This window comes from Nelumbo lutea, chromosome 6 (genome assembly GCF_056320005.1).
Source record: "Nelumbo lutea isolate HS-2025 chromosome 6, American lotus-T2T, whole genome shotgun sequence".
Classification (NCBI taxonomy): Eukaryota; Viridiplantae; Streptophyta; class Magnoliopsida; order Proteales; family Nelumbonaceae; genus Nelumbo; species Nelumbo lutea.
In genome coordinates this window covers 3,909,210-3,923,804 of record NC_142689.1, presented here as the reverse complement: position 1 = coordinate 3,923,804, position 14,595 = coordinate 3,909,210, and the positions used below count along the sequence as shown (strand labels likewise).

The 14,595-nt window shown below is 36.8% G+C and overlaps 1 protein-coding gene and 1 pseudogene across 2 annotated transcripts in view; one reads left to right on the top strand and one right to left on the bottom strand.

Moving 5' to 3' along the window:
- The first annotated feature begins 30 nt into the window (after positions 1 to 30).
- Positions 31 to 1,598, top strand: LOC148846901 (glycylpeptide N-tetradecanoyltransferase 1 pseudogene; annotated as a pseudogene). Its single transcript, XR_016100983.1, has one exon. The product of XR_016100983.1 is annotated as a glycylpeptide N-tetradecanoyltransferase 1 pseudogene (transcript).
- A 3,416-nt stretch (positions 1,599 to 5,014) lies between these two features.
- The window catches only part of LOC148846900 (Homeodomain-like/winged-helix DNA-binding family protein), a 40,891-nt gene continuing 31,310 nt past the window's right edge, over positions 5,015 to 14,595 (bottom strand). Inside the window, exons 3-6 of the mRNA XM_088949157.1 lie at positions 10,252 to 10,336; positions 7,645 to 7,728; positions 5,513 to 5,792; positions 5,015 to 5,424 (exon numbers count right to left, since the gene is read on the bottom strand). Coding sequence (XP_088805283.1) covers positions 5,393 to 5,424; positions 5,513 to 5,792; positions 7,645 to 7,728; positions 10,252 to 10,336 — 481 coding nt within the window. The 3' untranslated portion in view covers positions 5,015 to 5,392. The remainder of the gene's footprint in view (positions 5,425 to 5,512; positions 5,793 to 7,644; positions 7,729 to 10,251; positions 10,337 to 14,595) is intronic.

The window sequence follows — 14,595 nt, the reverse complement described above, 5'->3', positions numbered from 1 at the left end:
AGATTACAGTTTTGTCGATAGATCATTGCAATGGTTGATAGCAATAAATCATCCGGGCCTCCCAGCAAAAACTCGAAGTCTAATCCTGATGCAAATTCAGCTCCTGAGAACGAAAACTCGATTGAAACCCTAGCCCGAAAGGTTCAGGAATCGCTTTCTTTGGGGAAGAGACATAAGTTCTGGGAAACTCAACCTGTTGGGCAATTTAAAGATCTTGGAGATACAAGCTTACCTGAAGGTCCTATTGAACCTCCAACGCCCTTGTCTGAAGTCAAGCAAGAACCTTACAACCTTCCAGGTCCCTATGAATGGACCACTTGCGACATCGACAATGACGAGACCTGTACTGAGGTATACAATCTTCTTACCAACAATTATGTTGAAGATGATGAGAACATGTTCAGATTCAATTACTCCAAGGAGTTCCTGCGCTGGGCTCTTCGCCCTCCTGGCTACTACAAAAGCTGGCACATTGGTGTTCGTGTCAAGGTCTCAAAGAAGCTTGTAGCCTTCATTACTGGTGTTCCTGCAAAGATCAGGGCCCGTGATGATGTTGTTAACATGGCTGAAATTAATTTTTTGTGTGTTCATAAGAAGCTTAGATCAAAGAGGCTCGCACCCGTCATGATTAAGGAGGTTACCAGGAGGGTTCATTTGGAGAATATTTGGCAGGCAGCTTATACAGCCGGGGTAGTTCTTCCTACACCAATATCGACCTGCCAATATTGGCACAGGTCATTAAATCCTAAGAAACTTATTGATGTTGGTTTCTCTAGGCTTGGTGCAAGGATGACAATAAGTCGAACTATAAAGCTTTACAAGTTACCAGATTCAACTGTTACTCCTGGTTTCAGAAAAATGGAGCTGCGTGATGTCCCTGCAGTTACCCGTCTGCTTAGGAACTACTTGAAGCAGTTTATTGTTGCACCAGATTTTGATGAGAATGATGTTGAACATTGGCTTCTACCAAATGAGAATGTTGTGGACAGCTATGTGGTTGAGAGCCCCGAGACCCACGAGATTACTGACTTCTGCAGTTTCTACACCCTTCCATCATCCATCCTTGGTAACCAGAACTATTCAACTTTGAAGGCTGCTTATTCATATTACAATGTTGCTACACAGACGCCATTACTTCAGTTGATGAATGATGCACTTATTGTGGCAAAGCAGAGGGATTATGATGTCTTCAATGCATTAGATGTCATGCAGAATGAATCTTTTCTGAAGGAATTGAAATTTGGACCTGGTGATGGCCAACTTCACTACTATCTTTACAACTATCGGATAAGACACAGCCTGAAACCATCGGAACTTGGGCTTGTACTCTTGTAGTTCAGCTCCATTGAACCTTAGTTCATTTATTGCATGGACTAGTGGAAGTATTTCTGGCTGTTTTTGTTGAACCATTGTGGATTGCATTCATAGCCGTGCTTCTTTTTCTCCATGATTTAGGAAAAAGATGTTACTGAGCATGTGAGACAACAGGGTTTTGTGACTTTTTATAGCCTGTGCGTAGGTGAGTTTGGAATGTTGAGCAAATGTGTAGCTACAACTGAAATAAGATTGAAATATGAAAAACTTTTTCCTTTTTCTCATTTTCACTTTTCATTGGGGTGCTTGGTCTCTTACTTCATTCTGCAGTCTATACATGCATGCTTGCCAGAGGTGGAATTGTATGTTTGGAGGCCTTTTGTGTCTTTTATGGTAGTAGTTGATTCTTGCATAATATTTAGGCTAGCATTTCTAGCTTAGCTTAATTTTGATAATGCCTTAAAGTGGGTTTGTTTCTATTAGTATGTTGCCTTTGTTTCAATTTGTATTTTGCTTATGTGTTCCTGATCATCTAAACAATTGATGAGAAAGTCATTCTTGTTAGTCATAAACAATTTATTATCCCCCCCTTCCAATATTCTATTTAATTACTTAACTAAAGCCGAATTACCATCATTTATATCTTGTCGTACTTCATAAACAGTGGCAAGATCTTGAGAGACAATACTTTCTAATCAATATTGAGTAATTAAGTTCTATTAGCCCACTAGCTTTAGTTTAGTATTGAGCAAATCTCTTTTTCCCTATTGGAGGTTTCTAAACACTCGCAACATGTTATGCGGATTGCCATGTTAACCATTCTCAACTTGAATTTGCTCTTCTTTTTTATGCAAGTAACGCCATCGGTGATAATTGCCATGTTAGTCAGGCATTTGAGCATTATTCAAACTTTGCAGGGCTGTGTCATCGATGTATAGCTCGTACAAATTGGAATCCGAGGTTAAAATCCATTTTCGAGTTTCATTTTAATGATGTTATTATCATTTGATCATTGACCACATCGAGGGGGTTCAATGCTTCATTATGCCTTCATTGTTATATGGTTACCACACTGCACTGCCTTATTTGGTGGGGCATTAATTCTGTCATTATATCCAATGAGAGGCCTTGGTATTCCATCTTAACACGTCCATGTCTGGAGGTGGAGGTGACGGATATCTTCAATTACTTTGCCATTGGTTTCAGCAGTAATTTGGCAGTTAAGTTGCATTTTAGGTTAGTGAATGTCATTTAGTAGTTAATGTGAAGACGACGTTTTGCATTTGGCATCCTAAATTCCTGATTAGTGGTTCATGAATTTAAAATCCTAATCAGGGATTTTTTCCAGATCCAATTATATCTGCGTCTGCATCTAATTATTATGTCAGATTTTGGATCGAATTCAAATTTAATCCATAATTATTTTATTGTGTTTAAAATGATCAAAAAATTTAAATGTTTTTAAAAACCTTTTATATGTATAATAATTTTAGTGTATTTATATAATTATATATATAAAATAATAAAAATTTATTGGACTAAGATTTTAATCAAACTGAACGGGGTTCCACATCAAATTAGATTCATATTTCCTAAAGCCAAGTATGGATAGAGTATAAATATAAATATGTACAATGCAAATACATACAAAATATAAGATTTTGCACTCTACATTTTGTATTTGCAGTTTTGCACTCCTTCAAAACTAAGCCTAATGCTCAGTTTGGAAGGAGTACAAATACAAATATATAGTGCAAAAGCAAACTGAGCCTAATACAAATATATAGAGTGCAAATCTTGTATTTTGTATTATTTTGCATATATTTATATTGTACATATTTGTATTTGTACTCTTTCTCAACTGACCCTAAAGGCTCATTTTGGGAAGAGTGCAAATTTAAATATCAGATGGGCTTAGTTTGGAAGAAGTACAAATATAATATATATAATACAAAACCTTGTATTTTGTATTATATATATATATATATATATATATATATATATATATATATATATATATTTACACTACATATTTATATTTATAGTCCTTCCAAACAGCCATAAGAAAGAATGCAAATACAAACATATACAGTGCAAAACCTTTTCTTATTTACATTATACATATTCACCTTCTCATACCGAGTCTAATGGATTAATGAATCGCATATAGAGATAAAGTCGACGAACTGTGGACTGGAGATATTGACAGCACGTTTTGTTAATGCCCAACTCTTCTGGTAGATTAACAAGAATATATTCGTTGACGATAAACTGCTTCTTTATTTGTTCTCTTCCATCAATTTATGTACGTTTCAAAGTCACTGATAAAGCATAAAGAACAAAAACAATTGATAAATAAATAAAAAGCCTATAAAGCTTTAAGGAGTTTGAGTAAAATACGCTAGGGGAAAGGAACTCATATGAATCCCACAAATGCATCAAACACACCAATACTCGATATCTTATGTGAAGTGTGAATTAGGCCATGTTTGAAAGTGCTTAAAAATAAGTATTTATTCGAAATAAGTGCTTATTTGGACCATTAAGCACTTATTGGTATTTGGGAAATAAATCTGAAATAGATGCTTATTTTAAAAATAAGGGCTTATTTTTTAAGCCCAAATTTTCAGATTTTTTCAAGTGCTTATACAATAAGCACTTTTTTTCTTTCAAAATTATCCCTAATTGAATTTTAAAATACCACTTTTAAAATTATGCCTGGTTGAATTTTATAAAAGTACTTCCACAAGTGTTTCTATAAAAATAATTTAATAAAAGTACTTTCATAGGGGTATATTTTGAAAATTTGAAAGAAGATGAAAAACAAAATAGTCACAAACGCTTCTTTAAGTGCTTACTAGAGAAAAAGACTACCAAACGTGCCAAATGCAAATAAGTATTTATTCGAATAAGCACTTATTTTTAACTTAAGCAGTCCCAAACATGACCTCACTGCAATAAGCTTCAGAAATGTTCAAAAATGCTACAAGAATAAAAACGTTCATATTTCACTAAACCTCTTTAAACTTAAAAAATACTAATGTTAATGATTAATTAATTATTTGTTTATATAGTTTTCTATTTTGTTTTACTTTTTCAGTTCATATAGAATGAGTATTAGTCCATATCCACTGATGCTTTCTAAATCCCAGTGAAGGAGGGAGGAGGGATTCGATTCCAAGCCCCCGGCTGCAAGCTGCAAGCAGGTAGAGACCTTACTAGGTTTCCTTCTCTTTAGTTGCAACTCTTGTTAATAACAGCTGAGGTGTGATAGCAGTACCATTCTTGATGCTTTTATGGCAATAATACTACAATTCCAAGTAGAAAAATTTCAAATATTTCAAAATTTAAATCTACCAAAGAGGTCAAGGGTTAATTCATAAACAGAACACCGCCTAAGCATTTTGGCTTGGGATATTGAGATAGTAGGTTTTATGATGATCTCGAACTTCTCACTTTTCTGCTGAGGAGAAAGAGGTTGTGTTGTTGTCATTGTTGACTCTGAAGGATGGAACAGCCACATTAGTGAAGCCTTCACTAACATGTCCATCATGGAAAACACACAAGGAGAAAGAGAAAAGTATTTTCTGATTCAACTCAACTTAATTGAATTTTGAGGGCAAACAGTTTAACAACTCATCTTCTGTAAATAAACTAGTTGGTCAATTCATCTAGGAAAAAAATTAGCCTGCACTCAATGTGCCATCAATTTTCATATCTTAACTACTTTATAAATTTGAGAATTTGCTCCTGCAATAAATTTCCAACATCATAATTATAATTACTATTTCTTGACTAAGTTGACTAACAAGCCATCAAGTAGATTTGACTAAATCGACCTTGGAATCAAGTTGAATTCTTGGGCTCTAAACATGGTTTATGCTAATGGGTTTCTAGGGCTTTGACATATAACTTTTTGTCCTTTTGGCGGCTTGTGGAATGCAACAAAGCTTCATGTTTGAACACAACACACCCCATAAGAAAAAAAAAAAAAAAGTAACACAAAAATCATCTGCAAAAGATAACTATGAAGAATAAGTACAAGAGATACTACTTTAATCATGCCTTAAACCAATGCTTATGCCATGAGCACAATCTCACCCCGTGAACCTGTATCAAGAAGAAAATGATGGATCATCATCCAAGGAAAAAATGGAAGAAATTATGGAAAACAGCAGAAATGAAGTGCCAGCAATACATTGTTCATATATCTCTTTTGCTAGCTGTAGCAATGAATCAGTCTCCTCGGCCATCTTTGAAACCCTCTCGGCCTCCTTAACTGCTTCAGCTGCCACAAATGACTTGTTTTCAGCATCAGCAATCTTGTAGGCAGCAGCAAGTGCAGCTTCCTCTATGGTGTCAGCAGATGTGATGAATCCAGGGTTTTGCAATTGCCTTGGTCGGTTGTCTTTTTGTTTTAGAGTTGGTGTCCTTGTTCCGAATGAAGTATCCTTTTTTATCTTGTAGCAGTTCTGAACCTACATTTCAATTAAACTTTAGAAGATAAGATAAAGAAACAGTTAACACAGATATTGTCAACATCCCTTTCCACTACTCTGTAAAGCATTCTACCGACAACCTTGCTTTTCTTCATAACTCCCTACTTGTGGTTGCATTTACTTTCAACCTCCAAAAGGGGAAAAATGTTGGGCTTCCACTGAGGAATGGAGCAACCTGAGTGGTAAAGGTGGGTGGACTAGTGGTTTGACACTTTGAATATGCGAGATGGGAATTATTGCTTAAATGTTGATCAAACAGTACACTTTGTGTCATCTGCACCCTAGTAAATGAATCCTCAAATCACATATTCCTGCACTGTGATTATTCAAGAGTGATATGGGAATTGGTCTTGGCAACTTTTGGATGGAAAGGATACTTTCCAGATTTGATGTTGAAGCTGTTACAGGAATTGCAATTAGCAGGAATCAGTGGGAAAGGGGAAGTGGTTTGGAGCATCACTCCATTGGTTGTCTTATAGTAGATATTTATCAAGACATCTTGTACTTGTAAAGAAATGTATGCCCATTACCTATCTTGTATGCTCATTATATAGCTCCTTCGTGTACAAGGGTCTTGACCATTTAATGGACTAATATATATACTGTGGAGGAAGTATAGCATTATGATTCCAGATTTCCAGAAACTATGCCATACTGGGCTGGGTTTATGTAAATTAGACTGCAGAATTGTAATTATGTTCAGTTTGAGGAGTTTTATATAAATTAGTGGGATCTCAGGTTGAGACCCACGATTGGAATGCTCTTTCTCTTCATTCTCTTCCTCTGTTCTTCTTCCCTCTCTACATTACTGCAACTTCTTCCTGACTTCTGCACTTGTTATTTGATTTTTTTTCCTTTGAAATATATGTTGTGTCTTTGTCCTTTAGTAATAGGTATTTAAGGAGGTTTGAGCTCCTTAGTTGCTGAAGCTGAAGTTTGATAGATTACTATACCCTTCAATGTTCTACTATTTGATTTTATTCACTAAAAGACAAAGCAAAAAGTCAACCTTTAGTATTTGAGACATCTATAACTGCTCAACCTTTCAATAATAACAAGACTTACATGTGAAACTAAACCAGAAAAGTACATCCAGAGCCCAGACAATTTCCTACAGATTCCTGATGGAATATCTAAGCATCTAAACAAGACCTAGAGCTACCAGGCAGATGTGCAAGGATCATTAATTTTGTAGAACTTGCTACTAACACCAAAAAATGCAAGGTCTGCAGTGTAGCTAAAGTATTTAGTTACCAGAGAGAATTGAGCATTCAATGAACTTTAAATCAGTTTTACATGGACTCTCCTAAATGGATGATGTGTTCATGTCAGACATGCAACAAGGTCCAACACTCCATAGATTCTTGAGGATACTTCTATTTAACATTCCTTTGATCTCTTGGCTTATTTGACATAAATGAGCGGGTAACGTACAAGATGAATATGCCATTTTCCATATCAAACATTACATAGTAAGAAAGGCAACATTGTTTGCAGGTATATAATGATAGGATTCAAAAAGTGTAAACTATTTTAATGGTATATATTTTTCCGTATAAATGTCCATGTTTCTCATCTTTCCAAGTCAGTCTCTTGGACATGCATCAGGTTTCATCTCCTGTGTCAGTATTCATGCAACACCGTTTGCAAAGCACTGCTGTACAATCTAGAGAACTGGATTACAAGGGTCTAAACAATATATGATGGAACAAGACACAACCAAGAACAAGTCACACATGTAATGGCAAGGTGGAGTGCATAGTAAGAGGAAAGCACATCATGGTCTGAAAGTAAATAAAATGTTGCAGTGAGAGACAGAGAAAACCATCACCTTTTCAAGCTTCTCCTGTGCAACAAGCCTTCTCAACTTTGAACTTAACAACCTTCTAAAATTTTGAGGCACCTCATGCTTTTGCTGCATAAATATTAACAAAGCATGAAATATACAAATCATCTTTTCAACCTCACAAATGATGAGTAATTAAATAACAACATTTAGTTCAGTGATTGATTATAAATCTGCATAAGAGGCTAATGATAAATGGATCCATGATGCCCTAGTGTTCCATCCAAAGTGTGCTCCTAATCCTGGAAAACATAATGCATGGAAAGTGGTTGCTGGTTGCTGATTTGAACCACCTCTACATTAATGTACAAAAGCTGGATTGGTAGCATCCGTGAATTTTCACTGGTTAAAGAAACTTTTTCCTTATTTTGGTGAATACCAGAAATAAAATGGTATCAAGTAAAAGAGAATGAACTTTTTAATGCAGTAATTTTAACCATCAGAGGAGTGGATTTCATCAAGGGACGTTTGCTTCTTAGAATGGTGAAATCTCGGGCTGACAAACATGGGAATGTAGTTTGAGTCTGAAAGCAGTTACTCCAAGGTTAGTTCTATATTCAATCCAGGATCAGCACTGGGTAATGAATGACCTTTAGGATTGGAGTACTGGACTTCATTGAGGATGATGGCTGCATTCATGAAATTGCAGTTGTGGGCCTTGTCACATGTAAATATAGCATTTGTTCAGAATCAAATACAAAAAGATGGTGTGCCTCTTAGACTAGAACATGCTTGAAGTCCACATCTCTTGAGAAAACATAAGCAGCTAATGAGTGAATTTCTCAAACAATAATTTTGGATCTCCCTCCAAAAAGCTTTTTGACTGTCACTAACTTTGTCATTAGGATTGTCTCAAAAGACACTAAACAATGGACAATTCAAGGGGCACCATAACATGCAAGCAACCCAGATAACTAGCAAAAGATTGAGCCACAGCATCTAAGTCAATGTTCTAAAAATCAAAAGATCAAATGATATGATGTAGATATTTCGACATGTATCTATTTAAAAAGGTTGGATACATCTCCCTTTGACAAACCAAAGTATAGCTGTTATGGAGTTTCAACTAGGGCTACGCGAGCTTCTCCTTGGAAATCAATTCATGCCATACTTCCTTCTTTTCTTCCTCTAATCAGGTATCATATGTGCTCCGGTAACCGCGTGAAATTTTGGGATCATGTTTGGGTGGGAAGCGCTCCGCTAAAAGAGCTTTTCCCTTCCTTGTAATCTTTATCACAGTTTAAAAATAAGCCAGTCTCCACTGTTTTGACCGCCTCTAGTTCAACCATTGATTGGAATTTGGGTTTTAGAAGGGCCCTTGGAGAACCGGAACTGAACCTCATTGCTGACCTGCTAAATATCCTTGAGGGGGTGGTTATTGACCCCCTTAGGAGGGATAGTAATTTGATTAGTGTTTTTTGTTGGTGTTTATCCCCACACTGGTGCATCCTTTGTAATAAGAATGGTGAGACTTGCTATCACTTATTGGTTTCTTGCGCATTTGTTTCAGAAATCTGGTGTTGGTTTTTCTTTCTTTTTGGTGGCAGGTGGACCCCTCCCCCAAATGTACAAAGCCTATTTCATTCTACTACTATTAGGGGGCTGAAGAAGAGAGGGAAATTTCAGTGGAGGTATGTAAGAGCAGCTGTATGTTGGACAGTCTGGGAGGAAAGGAATCAACAGACCTTTCATGGGAAAGAAAGAAATAAGGGTGTACTCATTAAACTGATTTCTATAAGGGTGATCCATTGGGTTAAAACTTTGCAAAGTATTGAAAATTACTCAGAAGGAGACATCATCAGGAAGTGGAAAAAAGTGGCTTGGTCAGCTCCAAGAAAGTATGTATCCCAACCAATTTGGTCCCCTCCAGTTTCAGGTTTCACTAAACTAAACTTTGATGGTAGTAGTGAAGGAAATCCAGCTCTGTCAGGTATAGGGGGAGCCTTTAGGGATGATGAAGGTCGAATTACTGCATTGTATTCTGGTTCTATTGGATGGGGGGACTCTCTTAGCTGAAATATTGGCTGTCTTGGAAGGATTAAATAGAGCATAAGAGTTAAATATCAGAAAATTGATAGTGGAAGGTGACTCTAAGTTGGCTATAAATTGGTTGATGAAGGATACTTCTAGTCTGGAAGTTTTTGAATGAAAAAAAGAAAGTTAGACATCTCACCCAAAATTTGGAAGTCAAGTTTCTATGGATAAAGAGGTGTGCCAACTCCTTGGCAGATTCATTGGCCAAACAAGGGGTGGGAAGAGTTAATTTCTTTTGGGCAACATTGTAATTTGAATTGCTTTCCTGGGAGGGTTAAGAATTTGTACCCCTCCTTTTGTACCTTTTCTATTATTATCTTTTAATAAAAGTCTCTGTTATTTATCAAAAAAAAAAAAAAGGTCAAATAGTGGTTGTTTAAATAGGGAAAACATCTCTGTTAATTAACTTCAGTGGTTACAAAAACAAGAGCTCTCTTTACTCAGGGGATGTACTAGTTTATCAAAAATAGGGTGTGTCCAAACCAGTACTCTATGAAATTCATTTCTTTTTTAGAATGATAGCCTGGGTCAACATAATGCTAAAGATTTCTGCCTTACCTCAATAAAGCCAATAATAGCACTAATATCTGCTCCCTTGGGATCCTTGATGGCTGAAAGTGCTTCAAAAATCATTGCATTGTACCTTGTGACCAAAGAAATAACATCAAGCATCTCATGAAAATGTGCTCATACACATACAATAGCAAACATAAAACACCCAAAAGAGGGGCAGAAAACTGTATTAAACAAAATAGTCATTTGGGTTGTGTTTGGTAAGAATGCAAACACTGAACTGGAGTGAATTTGCACTCCAGTTCAGTTATGCAGGCATTTGGTAGGAGTTCGTTTTTGTACTGAAAATGGCAGTAAATTTGTTCTTATTCACATGTTTGCATTCAAAATCAGAGCAAAATTAGCTTCCTAAAAATGGAAGCTAACTGCACTATAAGTTGGTCAATATAAAAAAGATAGATTCCAGTTTTGGAGTTCATATTTGTACTTCCAATCTTGGAGTTCGTATTTGTACCCATCACAACCAAACTCGTTTGGTAAGAATACAAAATTTATTAATGCAAAACCAAACCAAATTTGCATTTTCATGAACACTACATATTTGCATTTGCACTCTTACAAAATGCAGCCTTGGTATTTGACATCCTGTAAAGCTAAAGGGGCACACAAAATAACAAGGCAGAGAAAAAAAATAGTTAATTGACCTATTGGTAATTGTACAACAACAGTAGTCGGAAGAAAAAAAGAACAGTATAATATGGTATAGTGAGCCCTTTGTATGTCCTGTGATGACAAATGTTAGAAGTAAACCAAGGTGAGCAATTATGCATTTCACACTCCCCTCAATGTAAACAATCAACCATCATCCTACTTAAATTATCCTAATGTGTTATGAAGTATTGATATGTAATTACGTATCAAGGAAGCAAAATATGCTCAAGATTTCACACCCTAGATTTCATAAGTAGCATGATCAAATTGCATTGTTAGGATAAAACGAGATGGTACAAGTTTAAGATAATTCTGGATCTTTTTCTATAATTGTCTTTAATTATGTAGATTGCTTTTTGACAATTATATCCCTCTCCTGGTCAATGAGACTCCAATAAAGTACTGGGTCGAGGTAGTGAGACTCCGGCATATCGCTACTTTTCTTCTTTCTCTTTCACATTTATTTCATCTTCATAAAGATATCATTAAAGCCTCTTCTGGCTTAGAAATCGTGCAGTATCCTAATCCTGTATTGTAGTTTAAATCAAGAATGCAGCATTATTTTCTATAAAAATAAGCCCATTGCTCATTTTGTTTCTTGGAGCCCTATTGGAATTTTATGGAATTTTGGTCTAAGAAGGGATTTTAGGGATGATGACTTTGGTCCTTTTGAATAGCGTTGGACAGGATAAAATAATTTTATATGTTGAATTCCATGGCCTCCATTTCTGTTCTTTTTCTCATGTTCTCTGCCAATCTACCCTTTGATTTTTTTTCTCCACTAACTTTTCCTGTTGAAGAAATTTGGCTGTTGCCCACTCCTAAAACTAGAGTGTTTTGTCGGGAGGTAATACAAAAGAGAAGCAATATCTAGATATGATTCGGCAATGGTGTCTTTGGTCCTTATCCCCATATGTGCTTTCACAGGGGTAGCAATGAGACCAGCCATTCTCCCCATGCTAATCTCATCTCCCCTGGACTATATGGGAGGAAAGAAACCTAAGAATTTTCTCTGAAAAAAGTAAATCAAAGGAAGAAGTGATTGAAGCCATAAAAATCAGAACTGCACATTGAGTGAAAACCATGGAGCTATTCAAAAATTTCTCCACAAATGAGATTTTAAGAAGTTGGGCTGAAGTAGCACTAACAGATGCACCCAAAGTAATTGTGAGTGAGGAATGGAAGCCACCGGCACTGAACAAACTAAAACTAAATTTTGATGGGAGTTCTTTTGGTAACCCAGGAAAGGCAGGCATAGGGGGCGTGATTAGAAATCATCAGGGTGTGGTGGTGGCACTCTTCTCAGGACCAATAGGTATTGGTGGTGTAGTTATTGTTCCATGGAATGGAATTCCCCACTTCAAGGAATGATCAACTGATCAAGCTCAACTTTGGTTGTTACTCCTTAGGGAATCCCTGGCCCTTAAAGTATTGGTGGTGTAGTTATTGACTTAAGAGTTGTGTTGCAGTGTTATCCAGGCCTTACACATTATGGGGAATCCCTGGCCCTTCAAGTATTGGTGGCGTAGTTATTGACTCAGTTCTCTAGCCATTTTTAGCCTTCCTCAAATCATGTCTGTGTTGCCATGTGCCTTGTGTCTCCTTTAATGAGTCTATTGCCTTCCCAGGAATCTCCTTCAACCATAATGCCGACCAGACTCATCCTTGTATAAAATCTGTAGGCCTTGAAGTAAGGCTTTCAACTCTGCTGCTGTAGAATCTGCAACTCCTATTGGTCCCAAGAATATAAAATGAAATCCCCATTTATCATTTACATTTCTTACACCCCCCCCCCTCCTACAGGTCCTGGACTTCCAATGCCACAACCATCAAAAATCAGCTTCCAATGGTATATGGCTGCTGGAGATCATTCCCTTAAAATGGGTGATTTATTGAAGAATCTGCCACCTGCTGCCAGCCGGCCCAGCCCTTTAGAAAATCATCGTTGAAAAACAGCTCAAAGATTTTCAGTGCTTTTACCCAATTTACTACCCTCCACTTGATGGTTTCTACGAATTCTTCAGGTCTTCTCTTATCATTAAAAATCCAGTTATTCCTCTCCTTCCAAATGGACCATGTAGCGGTAGCCTAGAATAACATATAAAATGTCACATGACAAATAATATGTTATCCTAGAAGTTAAAGACTTTCCTCCCTATATCACAAGAGGAAAAAAATTGGGGTTTTTCCAAATTCCACCTTCATGATACTCATGGCAATGTTACAAGGATCCTTAAAAATTTAAAGGTCTAGCCATGCCAACACTTGATACTTGGCATGGCAATTCTTTAGCATATCAATGATGCTATAAGCTTTAGTCAGCAAAATAAATAAGTAAACAAACAAAAAATAATAATTTTTTGATAAGAAATAAAACTTATTAATAGGAATGAAAAGTACATCCATGAGGTGATTAGGAATCACCATACAGAACATAAAACAAAATATACAAAGAAGTCAGCTCACAGATTCTAACTCTAAGGAAGACCAAAATTTACAATCAAAATTTTCATCAAACTCTGGTAAAATCAGGACCCAATCATTAAATCTCTTTCCACTTGAGAAAACAATTTGATCCCTGTGCTTTCATAGGCCTTCAAAGATTCTTATATTTCTCTCTTCAAAATTTCCCAGCAAATAGCAAAAGGATATAGCTCCAAACTATCTTTTCCTTCCTATTTCCCCTCAATGTAGACCAGCAACCAAAGATATCTTTTGGGGTTCTTGGGTTCAATATATCAAGAGTAGAGAGACTGAAGTAGTATCCTCATAAATACTTCAGGAAACATTAGCCAAAAAATAGGTGCATCACACTCTCTTCTTTAGCTAAGCAAAGATAGCATCTTCCTGCCAATTGAGCCCCTCTATTTGTAAAATGAACTTGGGCTAGAGTGCTGCCCAAAGCCACTATCCAAGCAAAAGCCTCCACCCTTGGGGGAGGGGGGAGGGGATTGGTGCCCCCCATATCCCCTTGACATCCGACTTCTCCACCTGATCTCTTGCTAAGACTTTATAAAGAGATTTTATAGAAAAACACCATTAGTACTTTCCTTCCACCTTCTCACATCACTTTTTGCTTGAATTTCCACCAACTATAATTTTGCCAAAAGCTCCGCGCTCTCCTCATCCTCCCAATCAAGGAGAGGCCTTCTAAAATTTAGGCTTCACATTTCTCTTCCTTGGTTCAGCTCATAGCAATCAGCAATAGAGACATTCCCTTGACTCAGCCTGTAAAGTCTTGGACATAACTCGAAAAACCTGCCAAGACCCAACCAATCCTCCTCCCAAAATCCTTTTGCTTTTTGAAAAATAACAAAGAAATGAAGTAAACGAGGAAGGTGATAAGATATCACCCAAGAGAAGAAAACTAAGACATTTCAAACACAACTTTACTCATCTGATCCCTACAACAACCTGAAAAGATTAACAGAAACACCAACTACATAACCCACTTAAGATCTACAGAAGATTGGAAAGATCATGAGACCCACCCCTTACACAATCCTCCCCTTCAAACACTCCATCCTGTCCATCACCACCCTCATTCCAGCTCTCTCTGCCTTCCCCTATTATGACCGTCTTCATCCTTTCCTCCACTTTTCAAACTCCTCAAAAGCTTTTCTAGCAAACGTCTCCCCCCCACCCCCCCAAAAAAAAACAGCCCAAGCCCCTTACCAA